The sequence below is a fragment of the Delphinus delphis genome, chromosome 9 (assembly GCF_949987515.2).
Source record: "Delphinus delphis chromosome 9, mDelDel1.2, whole genome shotgun sequence".
In the NCBI taxonomy this organism is placed as follows: domain Eukaryota; kingdom Metazoa; phylum Chordata; class Mammalia; order Artiodactyla; family Delphinidae; genus Delphinus; species Delphinus delphis.
The window spans coordinates 94,959,713-94,981,235 of NC_082691.1; the positions used below are offsets into that span (position 1 = coordinate 94,959,713).

Below are 21,523 nucleotides of genomic sequence, written 5' to 3' on the forward strand. Positions count from 1 at the left end.
GGACAGTCCATCCCAAAACAGCAGATTACCCTTTCTTCTCAAGTGCACATGGAACATTCTCCAGGATAGATCATGTCTGGGGTCATAAATCAAGCCTCAGTAAATTTAAGAAAAATTGAAATCATATCAAGCATCTTTTCCGACCACAACGCTATAAGATTAGAATTAAATTACAGGGGAAAAATGTAAAAAACACAAACACAGGGAGGCTAAACAATACGTTGCTAAATAACCAAGAGATCACTGAAGAAATCAAAGAGGAAACCAAAAAATACCTAGAGACAAATGACAATGAAAACACGACAATCCAAAACCTATGGGCTGCAGCAAAAGCAGTTCTAAGAGGGAAGTTTATAACAATACAGTCCTACCTCAAGAAACAAGAAAAATCTCAAATAAACAATCTAACCTTACACATAAAGGAACTAGAGAAAGAAGAGCAAACAAAACCCAAAGTTAGTAGAAGGAAAGAAATCATACATATCAGAGCAGAAACAAATGAAATAGAAACAAAGAAAACAATAGCAAAGATCAATAAAACTAAAAGCTGGTTCTTTGAGAAGATAAACAAAATTGATAAACCATTAGCCAGACTCAACAAGAAAAAGAGGGAGAGGACTCAAATCAATAAAATTAGAAATGAAAAAGGAGAAGTTACAACAGACACTGCAGAAATACAAAGCATCCTAGGAGACTACTACAAGCAACTCTGTGCCAATAAAATGGACAACCTGGAAGAAATGGACAAATTCTTAGACAGGTATAACCTTCCAAGACTGAACCAGGAAGAAATAGAAAATATGAACAGACAAATCACAAGTAATGAAATTGAAACTGTGATTAAAAATTTTCCAACAAACAAAAGTCCAGGACCAGATGGCTTCACAGGTGAATTCTATCAAACATTTAGAGAAGCGCTAACACCCATCCTTCTCAGATTCTTGCAAAAAATTGCAGAGGAATGAACACTCCCAAACTCATTCTATGAGGCCACCATAATCCTGATACCAAAACCAGACAAAGATACTACAAAAAAAGAAAATTACAGACCAATATCACTGATGAATATAGATGCAAAAATCCTCAACAAAATACTAGCAAACAGAATCCAAAAACACATTAAAAAGATCATACACCATGATCTAGTAGGATTTATCCCAGGAATGCAAGGATTCTTCCATATATGCAAATCAATCAATGTGATACACCATATTAACAAATTGAAGGATGAAAACCATATGATCATCTCAATAGATGGAGAAAAAGCTTTTGACAAAATTCAACACCCATTTATGATAAAAACTCTCCAGAAAATGGGCCTAGAGGGAACCTACTTCAACATAATAAAGGCCATATATGACAAACCCACAGCCAACATCATTCTCAGTGGTGAAAAACTGAAACCATTTTCTCTAAGATTAGGAACAAGACAAGGTTGCCCACTCTCACCACTATTATTCAACAGTTTTGGAAGTTTTAGCCACAGCAATCAGAGAAGAAAAAGAAATTAAAGGAATACAAATTGAAAAAGAAGAAGTAAAACTGTCATTGTTTGCAGATGACAAGATACTATACATACAGTATCCTAAAGATGCTTCCAGAAAACTACTAGAGCTAATCAATGAATTTGATAAAGTAGCAGGATACAAAATTAATGCACAGAAATCTCTTGCATTCCTATACACTAACAACAAAAAATCTGAAAGAGAAATTAAGGAAACGTTTACCATTTACCATTGCAACAAAAAGAATAAAATATCTAGGAATAAACCTACCTATGGAGACAAAAGACCTGTATGCAGAAAACTCTAAGACACTGATGAAAGAAATTAAAGACAATACAAACAGATGGAAAGATATACCATGTATTTGGATCGGAAGACTCAACATTGTGAAAATGACTATACTATCCAAAGCAATCTGCAGATTCAGTGCAATCCCTATCAAACTACCAATGGCATTCTTCACAAAACTAGAACAAAAAATTTCATAATTTGTATGGAAACACAAAAGACCTCGAGTAGTCAATGCAGTATCGAGAAAGAAAAACGGAGCTGGAGGAATCAGGCTCCCTGCCTTCAGACTATACTACAAAGCTACAGTGATGAAGACAGTATGGTACTGGCACAAAAACAGAAATATAGATCAATGGAACAGGATAGAAAGCCCAGAGATAAACCCACACTCCTATGGTCAACTAATTTATGACAAAGGAGGCAAGGATATACAATGGAGAAAAGACAGCCTCTTCAATAAGTGGTGCTGGGAAAACTGGACAGGTACATGTGAAAGAATGAAATTAGAACACTCCCTAACACCATACACAAAAATAAACTCACAATGGATTAAAGACCTAAATGTAAGACGAGACACTGTAAAAATCTTAGAGGGAAACATAGGAAGAACACTCTTTGACATAAATCACCGCAAATTTTTTTCACCCATCTCCCAGAGTAATGGAAATAAAAACAAAAATAAACAAATAGGACCTAATGAAACGTAAAAGCTTTTGCACATCAAAGGAAACTATAAACAAAATGATAAGACAGCCCTCAGAATGGGAGAAAATATTTGCAAACGAATCAATGGACAAAGGATTAATCTCCAAAATACATAAACAGCTCATGCAGCTCAATATTAAAAAAAGAAACAACCCAATCCAAACTGGGCAGAAGACCTCAATAGACATTCCTCCAAAGAAGACATACAGATGGCCAAGAGGTACATGAAAAGCTGCTCAACATCTCTAATTATTAGAGAAATGTAAATCAAAATTACAATGAGGTATCACCTCACACCATTTAGAATGGGCATCATCAGAAAATTTACAAACAACAAATGCTGGAGAGGGTGTGGAGAAAAGGGAACCCTCTTGCACTGTTGGTGGGAATGTAAATTGATACAGCCACTATGGAGAACAGTATGGAGGTCCTTAAAAAACTAAAAATAGAATTACCATGTGACCCAGCAATCCCACTAGTGAGCCTTTACCCAGAGAAAACCATAATTCAGAAAGACATATGCACCCCAATGTTCTTTGCAGCACTATTTATGATAGCCAGGTCATGGAAGCAACCTAAATGCCCATCAACAGACGAATGGATAGAGAAGATGTAGTGCATATATACAATGGAATATTACTCAACCATAAAAAAGAACGAAATTGGGTCATTTGTTGAGATGTGGATGGACCTAGAGACTATCATACAGAGTGAAGTAAGTCAGAAAGAGAAAAACAAATATCATATATTAACGCATATATGTTGAATCTAGAAAAATGGTACAGATGAAGACACAGATATAGAGAACAAACGTATGGACACCAAGGGGGGAAGGCGGGGTGGTGGTGGTGGGATGAATTGGGAAGTTGGGATGGACATGTATACACTGATGTGTATAAAATAGATAACTAATAAGAACTTGCTATATTAAAAAAAAATAAACCAGCAATACAGGAAAAAGAATGTAAAAACAAAATTCGGCAAGATAAGTATGGTTGTTATTATTGAATGAATGAAGAAAATCCTGGTCACATTGGGAGGAAGGAATCCAATAAGTATTTGTGTACTGTGTATAATGAAAGAAAGAATGAATAAAAGGTTGGAAGAAAGGGAAGTAATTTGACCAAGGTGAAACAGCTAATAAAATGTAAGAGCAAAATTTGGACTCATTTCTGCATGAGTCCAAGACCCATGTATTTTCCTCTCTGCCATACTGTTATAGACTGGTGTATGGAGGGTTAAGTAACTTAAAGACTTCATGTGCTTTGGGGTTTTAGGTACTGGCTCAGTATCCTTCTACTGAACTTTGAAATTATGGAGTTAATGATGTACATAAAATGCCTAAAACAAAACAAAATGAAATATAAACATACTCAATGGTACAGTCTGCTCCCAACAGCAACTCTAACTCTACAGGAGAGAACTAAAAGCGAAGAGTGCGGTATTAACTTGAGATCCTCGATATTATCACTCTATCCTCTGGGCTAAGGCACGCTAAGGTCACACATTGACTCCCTAAGTCTCTCTCCCTCTCTAGAGCTGTCAAGACTGTGTTCCCTAACAAGAGAAGCTTCATTTTAACCCGTTCTACCTTTGCGGGGTCTGGCAAGTTTGCAGCCCACTGGTTAGGAGACAACGCAGCCACCTGGAATGACCTTCGATGGTCCATCCCTGGCATGCTCGAGTTCAGCCTTTTTGGTATCCCAATGGTGAGTCCACATCCCAGTCCCCAGAATGCCTCATGCTAGAAGTTTTTCAAATGATAAAGCTCCCCTCTACTGCCCTCCATGGCCCAGGGATTTAAAGTCTGGAGGGTTATGGGCTTCATCCACATCAGTATGACACTGATACCACGACATTCTTTCCTGTACTGCTTTATAAGGATAGAAGGTGCAAACTTGAAGTGGTAGTGTTGGAATATTTTTTTTTTAAGTACAACATACACACAAAAAAGTGCACATGTCCTTAAGGTTACAGTTGGCATCTTTTAGTTAAATTCAGCATATCTGTTTATTGAGCTCTTACTTCGAGCAAGGCATTGAGCTAGGTATGCATGGTGAGGGTGGAGAGAAACATAAATATAGTAACAGAAACACCTTCCTTCCGCACACCCCCAAAGTCTCTCTCTCTCTCTCTACACACACACACACACTCACACACACACACACACACATAATTATGACAAGCTAGGGTAAAAGTGCAAACAGGAACATATCATTTAAATGTTAAAAGAAATCCTGAGAAAGGTACTTAACAACTGTAACAAGATTACAAGGAACAATGGGAGTCCCGGGAGGGAGTAAATAGTAACTTCATGCAAAAGATGGCACTGGAGTTTAACCTTGAAAGTGGGTATGTTTTATCAGACTGATGGGGGGGAGGTCATTGTAAGACTGAGAAATTTTAAGACTGAGACCAGCAAGGGGCAGAATTTGAGTGTCCCTAAGGATTGGAGTGTAGGACTGGAATGAGAAATGATGCTGGAAAGGTGGGTTGGAACCAGGTTTTGAGGCGCTAGTAGGGCAGGCAGCAGGAGACCCTGGGGATTTTTGAATAGATGAATGACCTGATCAGAATTAGGCTTTGGAAAATTAATTCTCCTAGTGCTGTGGTCAAAGTAATAATATCAACGGTATTTCTAGTTGCTATTCACCAAAAAACTATTGTGCATCAAGTGTTTTACTTCCATTATCTCATTTACTAAAACCCTAGAGTGCCCACTTTAACAAAATGAGGAAACCGAGGCACAGAAGGGTTAAGTAATTCATTTGCATTCACCTGGCAGTAAAGAGTGGACATAGGATTTAGCCCAGTTCCATTACACCGAAGTAGCCTTCTCAGGAAGAGGTTAGTACAGCCAAGTACAGCTGGCAGGTCCCTGGTAGAAAGCAAAGCCGAGGAGCAGGGTGTAGTAATGGAAGTGACGTACACATGCCGTCGCTGTCTGTGTGTCCTTCCAGGTGGGTTCTGACATATGTGGCTTTACATTGGATGCTCCCGAAGAGCTCTGCAGGAGGTGGATGCAGCTGGGAGCGTTCTATCCATTTTCCAGGAATCACAATGGCCAAGGCTACAAGGTAAGTCTCCCAGGAGATATGATCAAAATAGACTTGGCATACATTAGGACTGGATCTACCTGCATCCTGTCCGAGAAATCTGTTGAGCCAACTTCCCACGTGGTGCTTCACTTAGGCTAATTGGGACCACCGTTTGCAATTAACCAGGACTCATGATGCACCATTAAAATGCCCTCTGCCGACACAGCCCCTGCCATCTCTACCGTGGCAGTCAAGGAAATGGCGAGTGTGTGAAGGTTTTTAATCAAACCTTTATACACTTTATTTGCATTGCTCATTTTGTAGTGAGAATCAAATGAAGAAATACTTAGAAGTTATTTAAATGGCAGTCTACTGAGAGCACCCATAGAATGAATGAGGGGGGATGCAGTGCAGGGTGAAGAATGGCCACTTAACTTGGTGGAATGATCTCCCTTTGCCCAACCCTACTGCTCAGAGGCAAAGTTTGCAAGGTAGGCCCCAGGTCTTGCAGGAACAAAACTCTTGGTTGTGATGAATGGAGTCTGATATCTCCAAAGGCTTTTCTTATTTGTAACCAGGTGTCAATTGCAACCTCTTGTTTCTTCTCAGGCCCAGGATCCTGCCTCCTTTGGAGCTGACTCTCTGCTGTTGAATTCCTCCAGGCACTACCTTACCATCCGCTATGCTCTATTGCCCTATCTCTACACCCTCTTCTACCGTGCTCACAGCCAGGGGGACACGGTGGCCAGGCCCCTTCTGCATGAGTAAGTTCACCTAGCCCAAAGGAATTTTGTTAATGTAACTGGGTGACATTGACTGTATCATCAAATATAAGAGTGAAGGGACTTCCCTGGTGGTCCAGCGGGTAAGACTCTGCACTCCCAATGAAGGGGGCCTGGGTTCAATCCCTGGTCGGGAAACTAGATCCTGCATGCAAGTCAAAACCAAGAATTCTCACTCAACTAAGAGTCTACATGCCGCAACGAAGATCCCGTGAGCTGCAACTAAGACCGGCAGCATCCTAAATGAATAAACAAATATTTAAAAAAAAATGAGTGGGGCTTCCCTCGTGGCGCAGTGGTTGAGAGTCCGCCTGCCGATGCAGAGGACACGGGTTCGTGCCCCAGTCCGGGAAGATCCCACATGCTGCAGAGCAGCTGGGCCTGTGAGCTATGGCTGCTGGGCCTGTGCGTCCGGAGACTGTGCTCCGCAACGGGAGAGGCCGCAACAGTGAGAGGCCCACGTACCGCAAAGAAAATGAGTGAAATTAAAACAATCCAAACAGTTACTCAGATATATTTTTTTAACTTGAATAACGAGTTGGTATTTGCAAGGCTGTTGCTGCCTATGTACTGTTTTAGGTATATTTAAATATTATAGCCTGTTCCCTTTTGGGGAGAGAACTAGACTAAAAGCTGTGGAATTTGGGGTCTTTGTTCCACCAACTAACTCTATACCTTAGACAAATCATTTAAGTTCCTTCATCCTTAGTTTCTGTAGCCTTCATTTAAAGGATTTGATAGCTTGAACCTGATGGTCGCTTTCGTAATGCACCATGTTCAGGCTCTAGGTCATTTACATACTAATAAGAATAGTATGGAGGATTTTCCTGAATTCAGAATTTTTATTGTCAGCCAATGAGTATCTCTAATTTGACTCTAAAAAAAGAACACTTAAGAGACTTTCCTTAAAGCTGGCCACTTAGTATGAACTGATGCCTCTATAATATTAGCCGGCAAGTAGTTCTGGGGTTTCCAGGCAATCCTGTTTCGGGGCTGGAATCTCGGGGAAGCTGCTGTGAGGCACCGGGGAAATTTAAGCTTGGTGGAGATTTGTAGTAGGAGAGGGTGTGTCCTCGCTTCCTAGCTAATGCTGTGGGACCCTCTGGTGGCTGCAGAGTGAGTAGCTCTGCAGTGGGGTTTGCTTTCTTATGACCGGCCCTGGCAGAATAAGGAGCCGGAAGCCTTGTTTAGAAACCCGAGGATTGAAGATGGTGCTGGGAAGTGTACGGAACTGGCTTGAGACGGAGGCTGTGATTTAGGCGAGGACCCTGCCCCAGTTGCTCATGCCTTTGGTAGCATTTCTCAGGGCTTGAACAGTGGGAACAGTAATGCTCTGTGTACATGATGCAAAAAAAAAAAAAAAAGCATGAAAATAGAGATATTAGGTTGAACTATGTTTGATGCTATGTAGATAAAAGCCTCAACCAGTTTTATTGGTTGGCTTTTAAGTGAATTCATTCTAACCGTTTTGAGCACAGATATTCTGAAAGTCAAAGTGCTTGGATATTGGAGGATATACTTGCTGGTCATCAATGGGGGCATCTTTGAGGTCTATGTTGGTCATATCATAGAAAAAGAAAAAAGTAACCCAGGTCTCGCTTATTAAAAATTAACAAAATAATTTTATAGTCTACGAAAAAGAGACTTTTTCTTGTCAAAATCAAAATACAGTTAATTCCCTTCTGTGTCTGACATTTTAGGCCCTCAGGCATATATTATTATAATATATATTATATATTCATTATTGTGGGTAAGTTCTTGCTGTCTCCCAGAATTCTCTATTAAAGGTAGGTATCCTAAAAGAGAAAAGAGTAAAGTTTTTGTCTGCTTTTTTTGGGTGATCAAATCTAGTTCCTTTTGGATAGTCAGCTAAAGTTTTAAAATGTCTTGCTTGTTTTACTTATTTTTTTAAGGGAGATATGACAAATAGAATTATAGCCTGGAACCTGCCTAGCATAGAGATACTGAAATAGGAACTTCTGTCCAAATTGGGGAAAGAATAGGAGGGTGCAGGGGCTAGGGAAAGTGGATCTGCCTGCAGGAGTGGGGAGACAGGTGTCACGGAATAATTTGGGGAATTTGCCCCAGGCAGGGAGCCTGCAAGTTTTAGACAGGCTTGGGGGAGAGCTGCCAGAAAGCACCGGCCCAAATGTCATTGAACATTTCTCTGGTCTCTAGGTTCTACGAGGACAGCAACACTTGGGATGTGCAGCAGCAGTTTTTATGGGGGCCCGGCCTCCTCATCACTCCGGTTCTGGCCGAGGCAAGTGTTCCCGCCAAGACACACTGGTGGTCTCTGGTCTTGCTCCTGGTAACTCCAGACTCCTCTCTTCTTGGAACCATTTGTCCTCTTTCTATTCCAAACCCATTTCCAACATCTGTGGCTGGGGCAGCCTTGAAGACCGTGTGTTGGAGTTTGGGGAAGATGGGTATCTGATGGGTACACATTTTTGTCTCTAGAAGTCTTTTGTCCTTGACCAAGTTTCCAATCAGTATAGAAGCATCTACGGGTGACTCGGTTTAAGAATTGTCCTATGTGTTGTCAGAGTCTCATAACAGATCATGACTTGTTCCAGGATGCAGAGGCAGGAGGGAGCAGTGACCCAGCACTCACTCTAAGGTCAGGGTGATCTGGGTGTGTTTGTTGTCTCTGCCACTTGGTGCCAGTGCCATCTGGGGGAAATTATGTGCCGCTTCCTCAGCTGTAAGATGAGATAATAATAGTATGTATCACTGGAGACTATTGGGAAGATTAAATGAGGTACGCAGTGTGAAGCTGGAATTTTTTTTTCATTTTTCAAAATCGCACCCTCCAGCCCCGCCCTCTCAAGCCCAGCTTCACAGCGCTGATGGCTCACGGCTCTTCACGTCCCTTCCTCCAAGCAGAACTTGCCTCTCAACCAGTGAAGGGAGTCCCAGATTCTCCTGGTTCTTGTTTCATCACTTCTATGCACCGTCGTGTCCTTCTTCCTGTTTTCCACCTGGCTGCAGTTGACTCTGCTAACTGGTCTGGTTTGTGTCTAGAGAGGCTGTATTAGTTTCCTGTCGCTGCTGTAACAAACTACCACAAATGCAGTGGCTCATAACAACAAAAATCTATTATCTTACATTTCTGGAGGTCGGAAGCCCAACATGGGTCTCACTGGCCTAAAATCACTATGTTGGTGGGGCCGGTTGCTTCTAGAGGCTCTAAGGGAGAAATCCATTTCCGTGCCTCTTCCACCTTCTAGAGGCTGCCCGCATTCCTTGTTCTGTCTCCCTGCCTCGCTGTCATCACATCTGCTTCTGTGCCTCTAAAGCTGGAATTTTTACCACAACACCTATTTCAATACTATGATTATTATTCCTAATATGGTCCCATCTGGGATTTTTCTTTAAGTGGCAAGGTTATTGCCTCTGTTAGAAGAAAAGCACAAGTTGGTAGAGAAAAGAAAGGCCATTTATGCATTCTCAGTATGTGATTAAGAAGTTTTATCCCCTTCAGAGGCTGGGCCATAAAGGACAATAGTTTGTTTTAATTTCAGGGTGCAGAGAAAGTGACAGCATATGTGCCTGATGCCGTCTGGTATGACTATGAGACTGTAAGTAGCTTTGACTTTTCTTAAACTCTTCAAGCTGCATAGACAAGATACGTCTGGGTAGACAGAAACATCTATCCATGCACTGAGGAATGTTTCTGTCGTGTTTGCAGTGATTTCATAGCAGAGTCAATAAAGTGAGACGAAGTCACTTGACATCAGTCATGATGAAATCTGAAAAAGATACTTTCATATACTTTATTCAGCAGCAAGATAAAGATGGAAGTAGAATGTCTCATGGGCAAATATTGGGGCCGATGGACAATTTGAGCCTGGTTATAAGTGAGATTCTTGTTCAGAAAACTATCAGTTTGTATGATGTATGTCAAATAGCCTCAGCGTGATATATGTTCCCCAGGCGCCCAGCTGATCACAAAACCCATTGTTCTTAAATTCTTTTCCTTTTCTTGCTTGATGCCTGACTAGATAGCAATTCAACTAGGTGGGAGAAGGAAAGAGCTGGAGATAACTCCGCGTGTGGTTAAGAGGTAGCGGTGATGTGCTCATGCCACTGTGTTTGATTTGTCTATGTGCGTCAGGGGGGCCGAGTGAAATGGAGGAAGCAAAAAGTGGAGATGGAACTTCCTGGAGACAAAATTGGACTTCACCTTCGAGGAGGCTACATCTTCCCCACACAGCAGCCAGCCACAACCACTGTGGCCAGGTATAGCATGGCTGGGAGTTTCCTTTAAGGGGGAGGCTGACAAACCTAGTTGTTTCTGTTCCCATCTGTTGCCCATGTAGAAGATGCTGAAGCATTATGTGGAATGTAGGGAGGAAGGGCACGTGTGTGTGTGCGTGTGCGTGTGTGTGTGTGTGTGCGTGTGCGTGTGCGTGTGCGTGTGCGTGTGTGCGTGTGCGTGTGTGTGTGTGTGTGTGTGGTCATCAAACTCTGTTCCCTGGATTTCTGTGGGCCTCTTCTGGGGAAGCTGTGATTTAGACTGCATCCAGATGGATTTTGAAAGACCTTAATCCTGTCCTTCCTTAACCCCCCGACTTAACCCCCCCCCGAGGGTGGTGAACCTTCCTAGTTTTCCTAGGAATATGTCAGTTTTAGCCCTGAAAGTCTCATGTTTTGGGAAACATCTCAATTCCGGGCAAACGGGGTCTGTTGATCACTCCACCTGCCTTTATCAGACCATCATTCTACCATGCTGTGCACTCGACTCCTCATTCTCATTTCTAGGGAGTGGGGTCCACTTTCCACTCCCCTATAATCTCAATTTCCTGTTTCTTTCTTCCCACTGAGCCATTTCTTTCTTGTGATGCAAAACGGGGTTCAAAAATTACTTCCTGTGCACTTCAAATCTCCTTCATGTCACTCATTTCTCCTTGATGATTCTTTGATGCTCAAATTATAGACTCCATCTGTACTAAAGAGGCACACATTCACATCTGTGTCTCTAAATGTATCAGCTAATCTGCTTTTAATAGATGTAGTTTTTTGGAGGTTAGAAGTCTTTTTCTTTTGAACCTTCCTTACTGCCATAATTTTTCAAGTTTAAACTTTTGTGATACTGATGGAAAATACTTATATATCCAAATACCACCTGGGTTCCTTTTCTCTAACTATTCAGCTTCATGCTGTTCTGCACACTGATACCAAAATTGTCTTTCCAAAGTGAAGATCTCAATTTGTTGCTTCCCAGGTTAAAGTCTAAATTCTATCATTAGTAGGTTGTTCAAGGCCAATCATAATCTGGTTTCAAGTTAACCTGTGTCTCCTGACACCTTACCACACACCTATAGAACAGCCATGCCAAAAATCTTGTTATTCTCTAAAGATACTCATCTATTTCCCTGCATCTGGGCTTCAGCACTTCTTACCCTTTTCAGCATTCTTTGCCTGATACATTCTTAATCATATTCCAAATTACACTCTGATTTCATCTGCGAGAAATCTTCCCCAACAATTCCAGCAGAGGGTGTGCTGCCACTTCCAACTTTCTGGTCATTTTTTAATACATTTTTTTCCCTTAATATTGTTAAGTATTTCAGTCATAGTTATTCTATACTTTGTAACTGAAAATTCTATTATCTAAAATCCTTAGTGGAATCTAAATCTATTGTTAGTTGTTTTTGCCAACTTTCTTTCATGTTGGCTTGTTACCTCGTGCATTTAGTAATTTTTTGGTTTTCCGAATGTGGTGATCTCAAGGATCCAAATAGGTCTCACTCGCCCAGAGGGGATCAGCCTGCTCTTTGGTTGCAAGCCAGGACTGCTGTCAACTTGGGTTTCACGTTAGCACCCTTCAGGGACCATGTGTTTAATTTATCTAGGGCCAAGTAGTATTGAAGTGGGTGAGTCCTTAAGAGTATGCAGTGTCCTCAAGAATATCTAGGCCACCTACTGCTTCAAGTGTCACTGTGGACTCCTGTAAGGATTTTAACTTTTGTGCCACTCTTTACTTTCTGTTTGGACTATTTGGTGACTATGTTTAATCTTTCTTACCATATTTAAGGTCATCAATGTCGTTCTGGTCTATTTGTTTTTGTATCTCTTAGACTTCCTAGCAATGAAAGCTACTCAGTACATGCGTGTTAAGTGAAAGCAGGTGATTTTGTTGACCCTGGAACCTGGCTGGCACAGGGCACAGTGGAAGGCTGACCTATGAAAGAATATAATAGGGAGTGTGAGGGATGCAACAGGCGTAGGAAATCGGGAGGTGGTCTAGAGGAGGGGCGGAATAAGGGGAGATTTAAATGCAGCTGCTCCTTCTTTCTCCCTCTTTCTCTATGTGCATCTATTTTAGCATCTTTTGAGTAGTGTTTTGTGTTTTATATTCTGAGTTATAAAGCAGATAATTAGAATGTTCTCTTTTTCTCTCTCGAAATGAACTAATAATAAATAATCAAATTAGGAAATTGCCATTATATAGATGGACCTTGTTGTATTTTCTTGCTTTCTGAGTCAACATGGTTCTTAGGCAGGGAACAAATATATCCCCCTGACTGCAGTTAATACTTCTCCTGCATGTATCAGCTGTAAAATGATTAGGCTGAACCAATTATTGTCTCCGATTTCTTTCTCTTCTAATAGTCTGTATTCAAAATAATAATAGCATCAGCAGGTTTTATTGTAGCTATTGCAGTGATTCTGGTGATTAAATTCTTGCCTCCTTCATAGATGTTTATTGCTAATGTTTGGAGTGGTGCTGTCGCCTGTGACATTACCCATTCTAGAAAGTGATGCCCCTGTTGCTTTTGCCTTTGTGCCTGAAGAAAAGCAGAGCCATCTGCTGCTAGTGACCTGTCCCATTTGAAATCTGATAGAATCCTTCACAGCTCATTTAGCAAAATTCTTTGAGTCCCAAGTCTTTGCCTCTCACATAAATCTTGTTTCTCACAGTCGAAGGAACCCTCTTGGTCTTATCATTGCCCTGGATGACAACAAAGAAGCAAAAGGCGAACTTTTCTGGGATGATGGGGAAACGAAAGGTGAGCACAATGTTGCCGTTTCCAAACCTGCATCTTCGAGTTACTCCTGCTGGTCATTCAGCGGTGGGAGAAATCTCACCAGGCCCAGTAACATTAATCACTCGAGAGGAGAATTTTGATTTCGGTTGTGCTGTTCAGGAATAGTGGTAGTTGGACCACAGGTGGAAGGAAAACACATCTCTACGTCTTAGAATTCTCCCGCTGGCCAGCTGCATATATAGGCTCTCATTGTATTATCAAAGGGCACCTGAAAGAAATGTTTTCTAGACTGTTTCTGCCATTCAGTGCACACATCTTCCCTCCAAGTACTTATGAACAAACGTGGATGATGTGTAAAACCTACCTGTGCTAGTCAGGCAGTGAGAAGACACCTTTCTAGTGCACCCGAATCTAGCCATGCTTCTTAATCTGTCTCCAATACATTAAAGATTCTTGTGGCTCAAGCTTAGGAAATAGCTTCGCTTAAGGCATATGCCTTGGAAGCACTTGGAAGGGAACCTTTTCAAGGTTAAGGTAGGAAGGAGAAGTGAAAACAGTGTCTTGGCCTTGGACACTCTCTCTCTAATCTTGTCATTCTCAACATGTAGCTTCAAGGAGTGCCAGGATGAAATCTGTCCTTCTGTAGTGGGCAGGCCAGAGTCTGACTTGTTTTAATCTCACTTTCAGATACTGTGGCCAATAAAGTTTACCTCTTATGTGAGTTCTCCGTCACCCAAGTGAGTAGTATATTTTTATGAATCTTAAGTGTGGGCTTTTGTCTGACCGTTAGCTCATATGTGTTTGTGTATGTGTGTAATTTTATTTGTAGCTTCATTTATGACAATAGGTGACCACATTTCAGTTTATGACTTAACACCTAATAATTGAATCATTCATATTAGTAAAAAGAGGCAATGATATGGATAAATCAAAGCAGTCTTTTTAAATGAAGTTTTAAAAAATTTCTCTCTCTGTATGTGTGTTTCTCTCTCTCTCCTTTTTCCGCCCCCCTCAGGGGAAAAATAAGTTTGTACTTGAGCACACATTAGTAGAGACAGCTAAGAGCCATTTGGAGCGGTTTTGAGTATCCGGTCTAGGATGAAGTATTGGAGTGATTTGAGAATCTGTGTATTTAAGGCAGATCTTTGTACTTAACTGTTTTGCAGAACCGCTTGGATGTGAAGATTTTGCAATCAACCTACACAGACCCCAATAATTTAGCATTTAAAGAGATTAAAATCCTTGGGACCCAGGAACCTACCAATGTTACAGTGAAACACAATGGTGTCAAAATTCAAGTTTCTCCTAATGTCACTTATGATTCTAACCTCCAGGTAAAACCCCATTTTGTTGAGATAGTTTGTAAAGAATTCTTCATCGCTTATGATGTTCCTTCTTGCCAAGGTTGCATGGGTTTCTTTTTTTTTTTTTTTTTTGCGGTACGCGGGATGTGGGATCTTCCCGGACCGGGGCACGAACCCGTGTCCCCTGCATTAGCAGGTGGTCTCTCAAGCACTGCGCCACCAGGGAAGCCCTGCATGGGTTTCTGAAGGACCAGAGCACACTCTGAAGACTGGGGTGGGGAGTCAGAGGGTTAGGACAGAAAAAAATAAAGAGTGGGCCAGAGCTGGGATTAACAAAGGAGCTGCTGAGACATGGGAGGAGATAAACTGGTCCTTTCATCTTTATTCCCTTATCTGTCCCTCAGTCTTCTGTCCTCTCTGACTCGAACAGAAGAAGAGCGAAGTCAGGAGTGTCGGGAACAGGATTGGAGGAGAACCGGGTCTGAAAGCTGCTGATTGATTGATGCTAGAAGGGTTGAGGTGGGAGGTGGGATTCCCATTCATTAAAATTTCGAGGTGCTTTTTTTTTTTTTCTCTTACTGTATTGAGCTATATAGATTCTCACTCCAACACATACATTTTTAGGAAATATTTTAAGTCAAAGAATTGGATAAGCTTAGCTAATGGATACTCACTTGGTTAGGTGATAATAATAAAATAATTTTCCTCCCTTTTAATGAGGCCTGAAGTTGCTGGATAGGCTGTAACCAGCTCGTCTGAAATCTTAGTATTATGAGGAATCCTTTCCCCCAACACCCCCTGCTACAGGTGCTCCAAATGATCTGGGATTGGGAGCTGCTGGGTCAGCGTGGTTTGTGAGGGACCCTCCAAATTTGGAGAAAATAAGTAAATTTAATCTTCTACTATAATGATATATTGGTTGCATTTGACATTTTGTCTTGACAACATACATTGAGGGTGCATACATTATAAAGTTAGAAATAAAGTATTATATGGCTAGTTGTGTGTACAGCAAAGTGCAAGCCATTTGAAAGATGCACATATAAAAATAAACTAATTAAATGTTTGATAAATATATTAATAAATATACAACCAAAGGAACTCTTTTATTGTTTGAATTTAGGTAGTGGAGAAACATATGAAACTATTGGGAAGGGGACAGGCAACCCAACCCTGTAGGAAATGTTAGTATATATTCTGCCCAATTTCATGTTCAAAGCTTAACGGAGTCATTGAGCAAAGCTTTGGAGACATCAGGGCTAGAGGTGGACCTTGAAAGACGGTACATCTGGTAGAGATTTGTTCAGCTGCAAGTGACAGGAGACTCAGCAAAATGGTATTTTAAACAAATTGGGATTTTTTTCCTTTATGGGACTGGAAGTTTAGGAAGTAGTCAGTTGCTGGCATTGGTTCAGTGGCTCAAGGTTGTCAGGGTTGAGGTCTTGTCTTCTCTTGTGATTAGAAATGGTGGCTTAATTCCAGTCACTCTAGCCTTGTTAGAGAACAAATAAAAATAAACAAAGAAGAAGAAGCTGGAAGGAAAAGGGAAAGGTGAAGGTGAAGGGAAGGGAGGGGCAGGCCCTTAAATCAAGAAAGAAATACTTGGCCAATGGACTTGCACTTACCTATTAATGGCCACAGCTGTGTTACATGGCTTCAAAAAAATAGTTCTTAATCGAGAACTTTAGTGCTCTAAACTGAAATAGTAAGAAGGGAGTTTTACAGAGGGCAGGCAGCTAGCAGTAAGTTCCCCAGATAAGCACCATTTTCCTAGAAAGGGCGTTTGCTTAGATAAAGCAGTCAAGGTGGAAGTATCAGAATAAGCCAGTCTCGGGACTAAGAATAGCCTTCTGTTAGTCTGTGAGTACCGAATAACTAGAATGGGTAGGATCCACTTTTGGAAGGGGCTCAGTTTAGACAGATTAACTTGTGGTCAGATTTTGGAGGGTTTTAGGTGCCAAAATAAGAAGGATCTGATCTGATTCTCAAAGGGTCTCATATTGATCCTTGAATCAATATGTGCCGTTGTGAGAGCGTTATTCTGGGGTGGGGTTTGAGGTACAGGGAAGAGCAAGATGAATGTAGACTGGGGAGAGACTGGAAGAAAGATGATAATCCTTAGCATGAGATTTTATGCCTCTGGACAAATGAGAACTTTCACTGTGGAAATTACTAATTAAAGAGGAGATGACCGTAAGAAAAACACATAGAAAAATATTAAATGTTTGAATTAGGGAATGGGACTCAAAGAAAATTTCAAGTCTTGAGGCTCTGGGCTTGGGGAAATGAAGAGGTTGGGATGTTAGAAATGGAAGGAAATGTAATGATTTTGCCAACTCACCAATTTTGCAGTTGGTGAAACTGAGACCCGAGGAATTGAGATAGTTTGTCTAAGTTTCCACAGTGGAATGGAGGGGAGAACCCAGGCCACACATGATTCTTATTTCTGTGTTCTTGCCCCTACTCCAGACCAATGGGGAATGCTGTTTGGGGAATGGAGGACAAAATGATGAGCTCAGTATGGGGTGACACCACGTGCTTGTGTGTGCTGTGCTACAAGGGGGCTGCAGAAGAGAGCCTTCCTGACAAAATAAGGAACAGAAGAGGAGTCGGGGGAGGAAAGAAAGGGGTGATTACAGAAGGTTGTAGTTGACCTGATTCTTTTCAAAATGTTATGTACAAATTCTGATAGAATTGTGCCATTTCCCCTGTGGTTACTGGTTAGAACTCTGCCCTCTCTCTCTTTGTGTAAGCTCCAGTGCTGTGTTGCTTAGATTGTTGGGAGTCTGGTCTGATTTCTATTTTCTTTCCTAAAAGAAGTTTCAGACCTTACAGGGTCTTTGTCCTGAGGGTACATTTGCTTGATACTTTCCCATTCTTACAGGTGGCCCTTATCACAGAAATTGATCTTGTCCTGGGAGAAATATACACGGTGGAGTGGGATGTGAAGATAAGGGATGCAGAAAAAATAGACTGTTATCCTGATGAGAATGGTGCTTCTGCAGAAAACTGTACTGCCCGCGGCTGTGTCTGGGAGGTAACCATAGTGACGGTGTTAATGTACATTAAAATCCCAGGATATTGAATATAGTTCCCTGTGCTATAGAGTAGGACCTTGTTGTTTATCCATCTTCTACATAACAGCTTGTATCTGCTAGGCCCAAATTCACAATCCATCCTTCCCCCACCCCCCTCCCCCTTGGCAACCTCAAGTCTGTTCTTTATGTCTGTGAGTCTGTTTCTGTTTTGTAGATAGGTTCGTTTGTGTCATGGTTTAGATTCCACATATAAGTGATATCATATGGTATTTGTCTTTCTCTGTCTGACTTACTTCACTCAGTACGATAATCCGTGGGTCCATCCATGTTGCTGCAAATGGCATTATATTTCAGTCTTTTTTATGGCTGCGTAGTATTCCATTGTGTGTATGTACCACATCTTCTTTATCCATTCATGTGTTGATGGACATTTAGGCTGTTTCTATGTCCTGGCTATTGTGAATAGTGCAGCTATGAACATAGGGGTGCATGTATCTTTTTGAATTGTAGTTTTGTCTGGGTATATGCCCAGGAGTGGGATTGCTGGATCATATATCAACTCTATTTTTAGTTTTTTGAGGAACCTCTATACTGTTTTCCACAGTGGCCACATCAATTTACATTCTCACCAGCAGTGTAGGAGGGTTCCCTTTTCTTCATACCCTCTCCAGCATTTGTTATTTGTAGACTTTTTAATGATGGCCATTCCTAACAGTGTGAGGTAGTACCTCATTGTAATTTTGTAAAATCCTCTACACTTAATCTACAATTTCACAAGCATAGCACCAGCGCCTATATCACTACTTAAAATCCATAGAAAGGACAGACTTCCAAAGTAACCTGAGTTTTTATCTGGATGTGACGAATAGGTAAGGATGGGAGTGGGACTTTTTTTTACACATATTTTACATGGAGACCAGGAATGAAAACTGATGTCACTACCAAAGAGTATATAAGAAAATGACTGGTTTTATCTTTATCTCCCTGCAAATTGCCTTTTCTAGCCCCTTTATATCTGATCATCTTAGAACTCATGCCGAGCTGGATTTGGCTTTACTTTTCAGGTATCCGGTTCTCCTGGAGTCCCTTTTTGCTATTTTGTCAATGATCTATACTCTGTCAGTGATGTTCAGTATGACTTACATGGGGCCACAGCTGTGCTCTCCTTAAAGTCTTCGTATGCCTCCTCTTTGCCCTCCGTACCCGTGAAGTCCCTCCGTCTGAATGTGACCTACCATAAGGATACCATGCTGCAGTTTAAGGTATGTGTTTACAGTATACGTGTCAAGTACCTACTTGGCACTTTTCATTTCCATTATTCTTTGCTAGTCAAGGTTACAGAACCCTGAAATCAGTCTGCTCTTCTAAGTTAGCCATGCTACAATATACTAGATTATTATCCTAAGAGTAATTGGAGACCATTGATGGAACAGTGACACCTGTTCTAAATTGCACTTTGAAACGATTGCTGTGTCTACTGTAAGGAAAGTGGTTGGGAGGTCAAGAGTGAAAAAGGAGAGACAAGTTAGGAGGCTACCAGTTAGGAAATCCAGATGAGGGACTGAGCTTAAACGAGGTACAGAAAGGAGATGGAGAAGTGGACATCTTTGAGAGAGTGACAAGTAGCATTATGGGATCTGGTGATTAATTACAAGTAGTCTATGAGGGAGAGAGAAGCATCAAGACGATTACCATGTTTCTAGCTTATGTCTTTATATGGATGGTGGTGACATTAACTGGGATGGGAAAACTGAAAAGGTTTGAGCTTAGGCAAAATAAAATGATGAGTTCAGTTCTGAACACTGAATTTGGGATATATGAAATACCTACAAGAGTGTACTGATCTCTTTCTCTCCCATGATTTAATTACATCTCAGGACAAGCGATGGGCTGTTTTTGATATCTTTTTCGCTGTTGAATTGTAAGTTTCTCAAGGACAGGAATTTGTCCCTTCATCTCTGTGTTCCTGAAATGTAACACAAAGCTTAGGAGATAGTAAGTTCTCAAAAGTTTATTGAGAGAATAAACGAAAGACTCAGGCCAGTGTGGCATTGCTTGAAATGTTCTTGACAATCTGATATCAACCTGGACAGTGAGCTCTTCCACATCTTCTAATGTAGGGATGAAACTCTTTTATCTTTCTATCCTCACTGTAACACTGGCAAGTGGTAAGCGCCTAATGGGTTTGAAATAAAGGAACCTGATCAAGTTCCCAGGTTTAATTCTTTCCTGTTCTAGCTCCCGATTATGCAGCAGCCTCTCCAAAATACTTGCCTCTTTCTTTTAATTCTCTGTGCCTTTGCATTTATATCTCTGCCAGGAAGCACTTGATTTTCATTCTGTGCTTGTTTAATGACTGAAAATCTTTTTAAGACTCAGCCTTTTCCCTCATGAAACTGTCTCAGTCTTCCAGAAACATTGTTAGGCATTTCCTTTCCTGTAACCTCACAATACTTCTGTATAGCTCTACGTTAACATGTATCTCTCAGGTAGTGTGGGCACCTCTCTTTCACTTTCCATTAGTATGTGGACTTCTTGAAAGCAATAACTGTGTCTTACTCAGTTTAGTGATCCTTGTGTCTAGTACAGCATCAGGTAAGAATATAGTAGGTACTCAGTGAATCAGTGTAGACCCCATTTTTAACAAGGACATCTATGATTATTTTAATCAAGTAGAGTTCATGGGGGTTTTTTTTGATTTTTTGTTGTTTTTTTTTTTACATCTTTATTGGAGTGTAATTGCTTTACAATGGTGTGTTAGTTTATAACAAAGTGAATCAGTTATACATATAACAAACAAAGTGAATCAGTTATACATATACATATGTTCCCATATCTCTTCCCTCTTGCATCTCCCTCCCTCCCACCCTCCCTATCCCACCCCTCTAGGTGGTCACAAAGCACCGAGCTGATCGCCCTGTGCTATGCGGCTGCCTCCCACTAGCTATCTATTTTACGTTTGGTAGTGTATATATGTCCATGCCACTCTCTCGCTTTGTCACAGTTTACCCTTCCCCCTCCCCATATCCTCAAGTCCATTCTCTAGTAGGTCTGTGTCTTTATTCCTGTCTTACCCCTAGGTTCTTCATGACATTTTTTTTCCTTAAATTCCATATATATGTGTTAGCATATGGTATTTGTCTTTCTCTTTCTGACTTACTTCACTCTGTATGACAGACTCTAGGTCCATCCACCTCATTACAAATAGCTCAATTTTGTTTCTTTTTATGGCTGAGTAATATTCCATCATGTTTTTTGGGGGGGATTTTTTTTCAGTTCAGAAATGTTTTCAGGTACTCACATACAGTCACACACCCACACACAAAGTAATAAAGAATATATTCATAAATTCCAGACTGATTTCCCAAGGTAGAACCAATATCAAAGGAATGTGTTTATGTAATACAGGCTTTAAAAATGAGATATGACAGGGGCTTCCCTAGTGGCGCAGTGGTTGAGAGTCTGCCTGCTAATGCAGGGGACATGGGTGCGAGCCCTGGTCTGGGAGGCTCCCACATGCCGCGGGGCAACTGGGCCCGTGAGCCACAACTACTGGGCCTGCGCGTCTGGAGCCTGTGCTCCGCAACAAGAGAGGCTGCGATAGTGAGAGGCCCGCGCACCGCGATGAAGAGTAGCCCCCGCTTGCCACAACTAGAGAAAGCCCTCACACAGAAACGAAGACCCAATACAGCAAAAATAAAATAAATTAATTGATAAACTCCTACCCCCAACATCTTCTTTAAAAAACAAAATGAGATATGACAGACTCAGATCAAAATAGTAAATGTGACGTTGTTCTTTGATTTGTTAATTAAATTTCCAGTATCATGAGCTTAAAGAAGACAAATGTAGTGTTCAGACTCTT

General features: G+C 41.1%; 1 protein-coding gene across 2 annotated transcripts in view; it reads left to right on the plus strand.

Annotated features, from left to right (window-relative positions):
* Positions 1 to 21,523, plus strand: part of MGAM (maltase-glucoamylase) — a 138,198-nt gene that overhangs the window by 86,441 nt on the left and 30,234 nt on the right. For both annotated transcript variants that reach the window (XM_060021020.1, XM_060021019.1), the window contains exons 16-26: positions 4,039 to 4,210; positions 5,462 to 5,578; positions 6,149 to 6,303; positions 8,500 to 8,584; positions 9,846 to 9,902; positions 10,439 to 10,563; positions 13,249 to 13,337; positions 14,004 to 14,053; positions 14,483 to 14,650; positions 17,505 to 17,657; positions 18,723 to 18,920. In XM_060021020.1, coding sequence (XP_059877003.1) covers positions 4,039 to 4,210; positions 5,462 to 5,578; positions 6,149 to 6,303; positions 8,500 to 8,584; positions 9,846 to 9,902; positions 10,439 to 10,563; positions 13,249 to 13,337; positions 14,004 to 14,053; positions 14,483 to 14,650; positions 17,505 to 17,657; positions 18,723 to 18,920 — 1,369 coding nt within the window. The remainder of the gene's footprint in view (positions 1 to 4,038; positions 4,211 to 5,461; positions 5,579 to 6,148; positions 6,304 to 8,499; positions 8,585 to 9,845; positions 9,903 to 10,438; positions 10,564 to 13,248; positions 13,338 to 14,003; positions 14,054 to 14,482; positions 14,651 to 17,504; positions 17,658 to 18,722; positions 18,921 to 21,523) is intronic.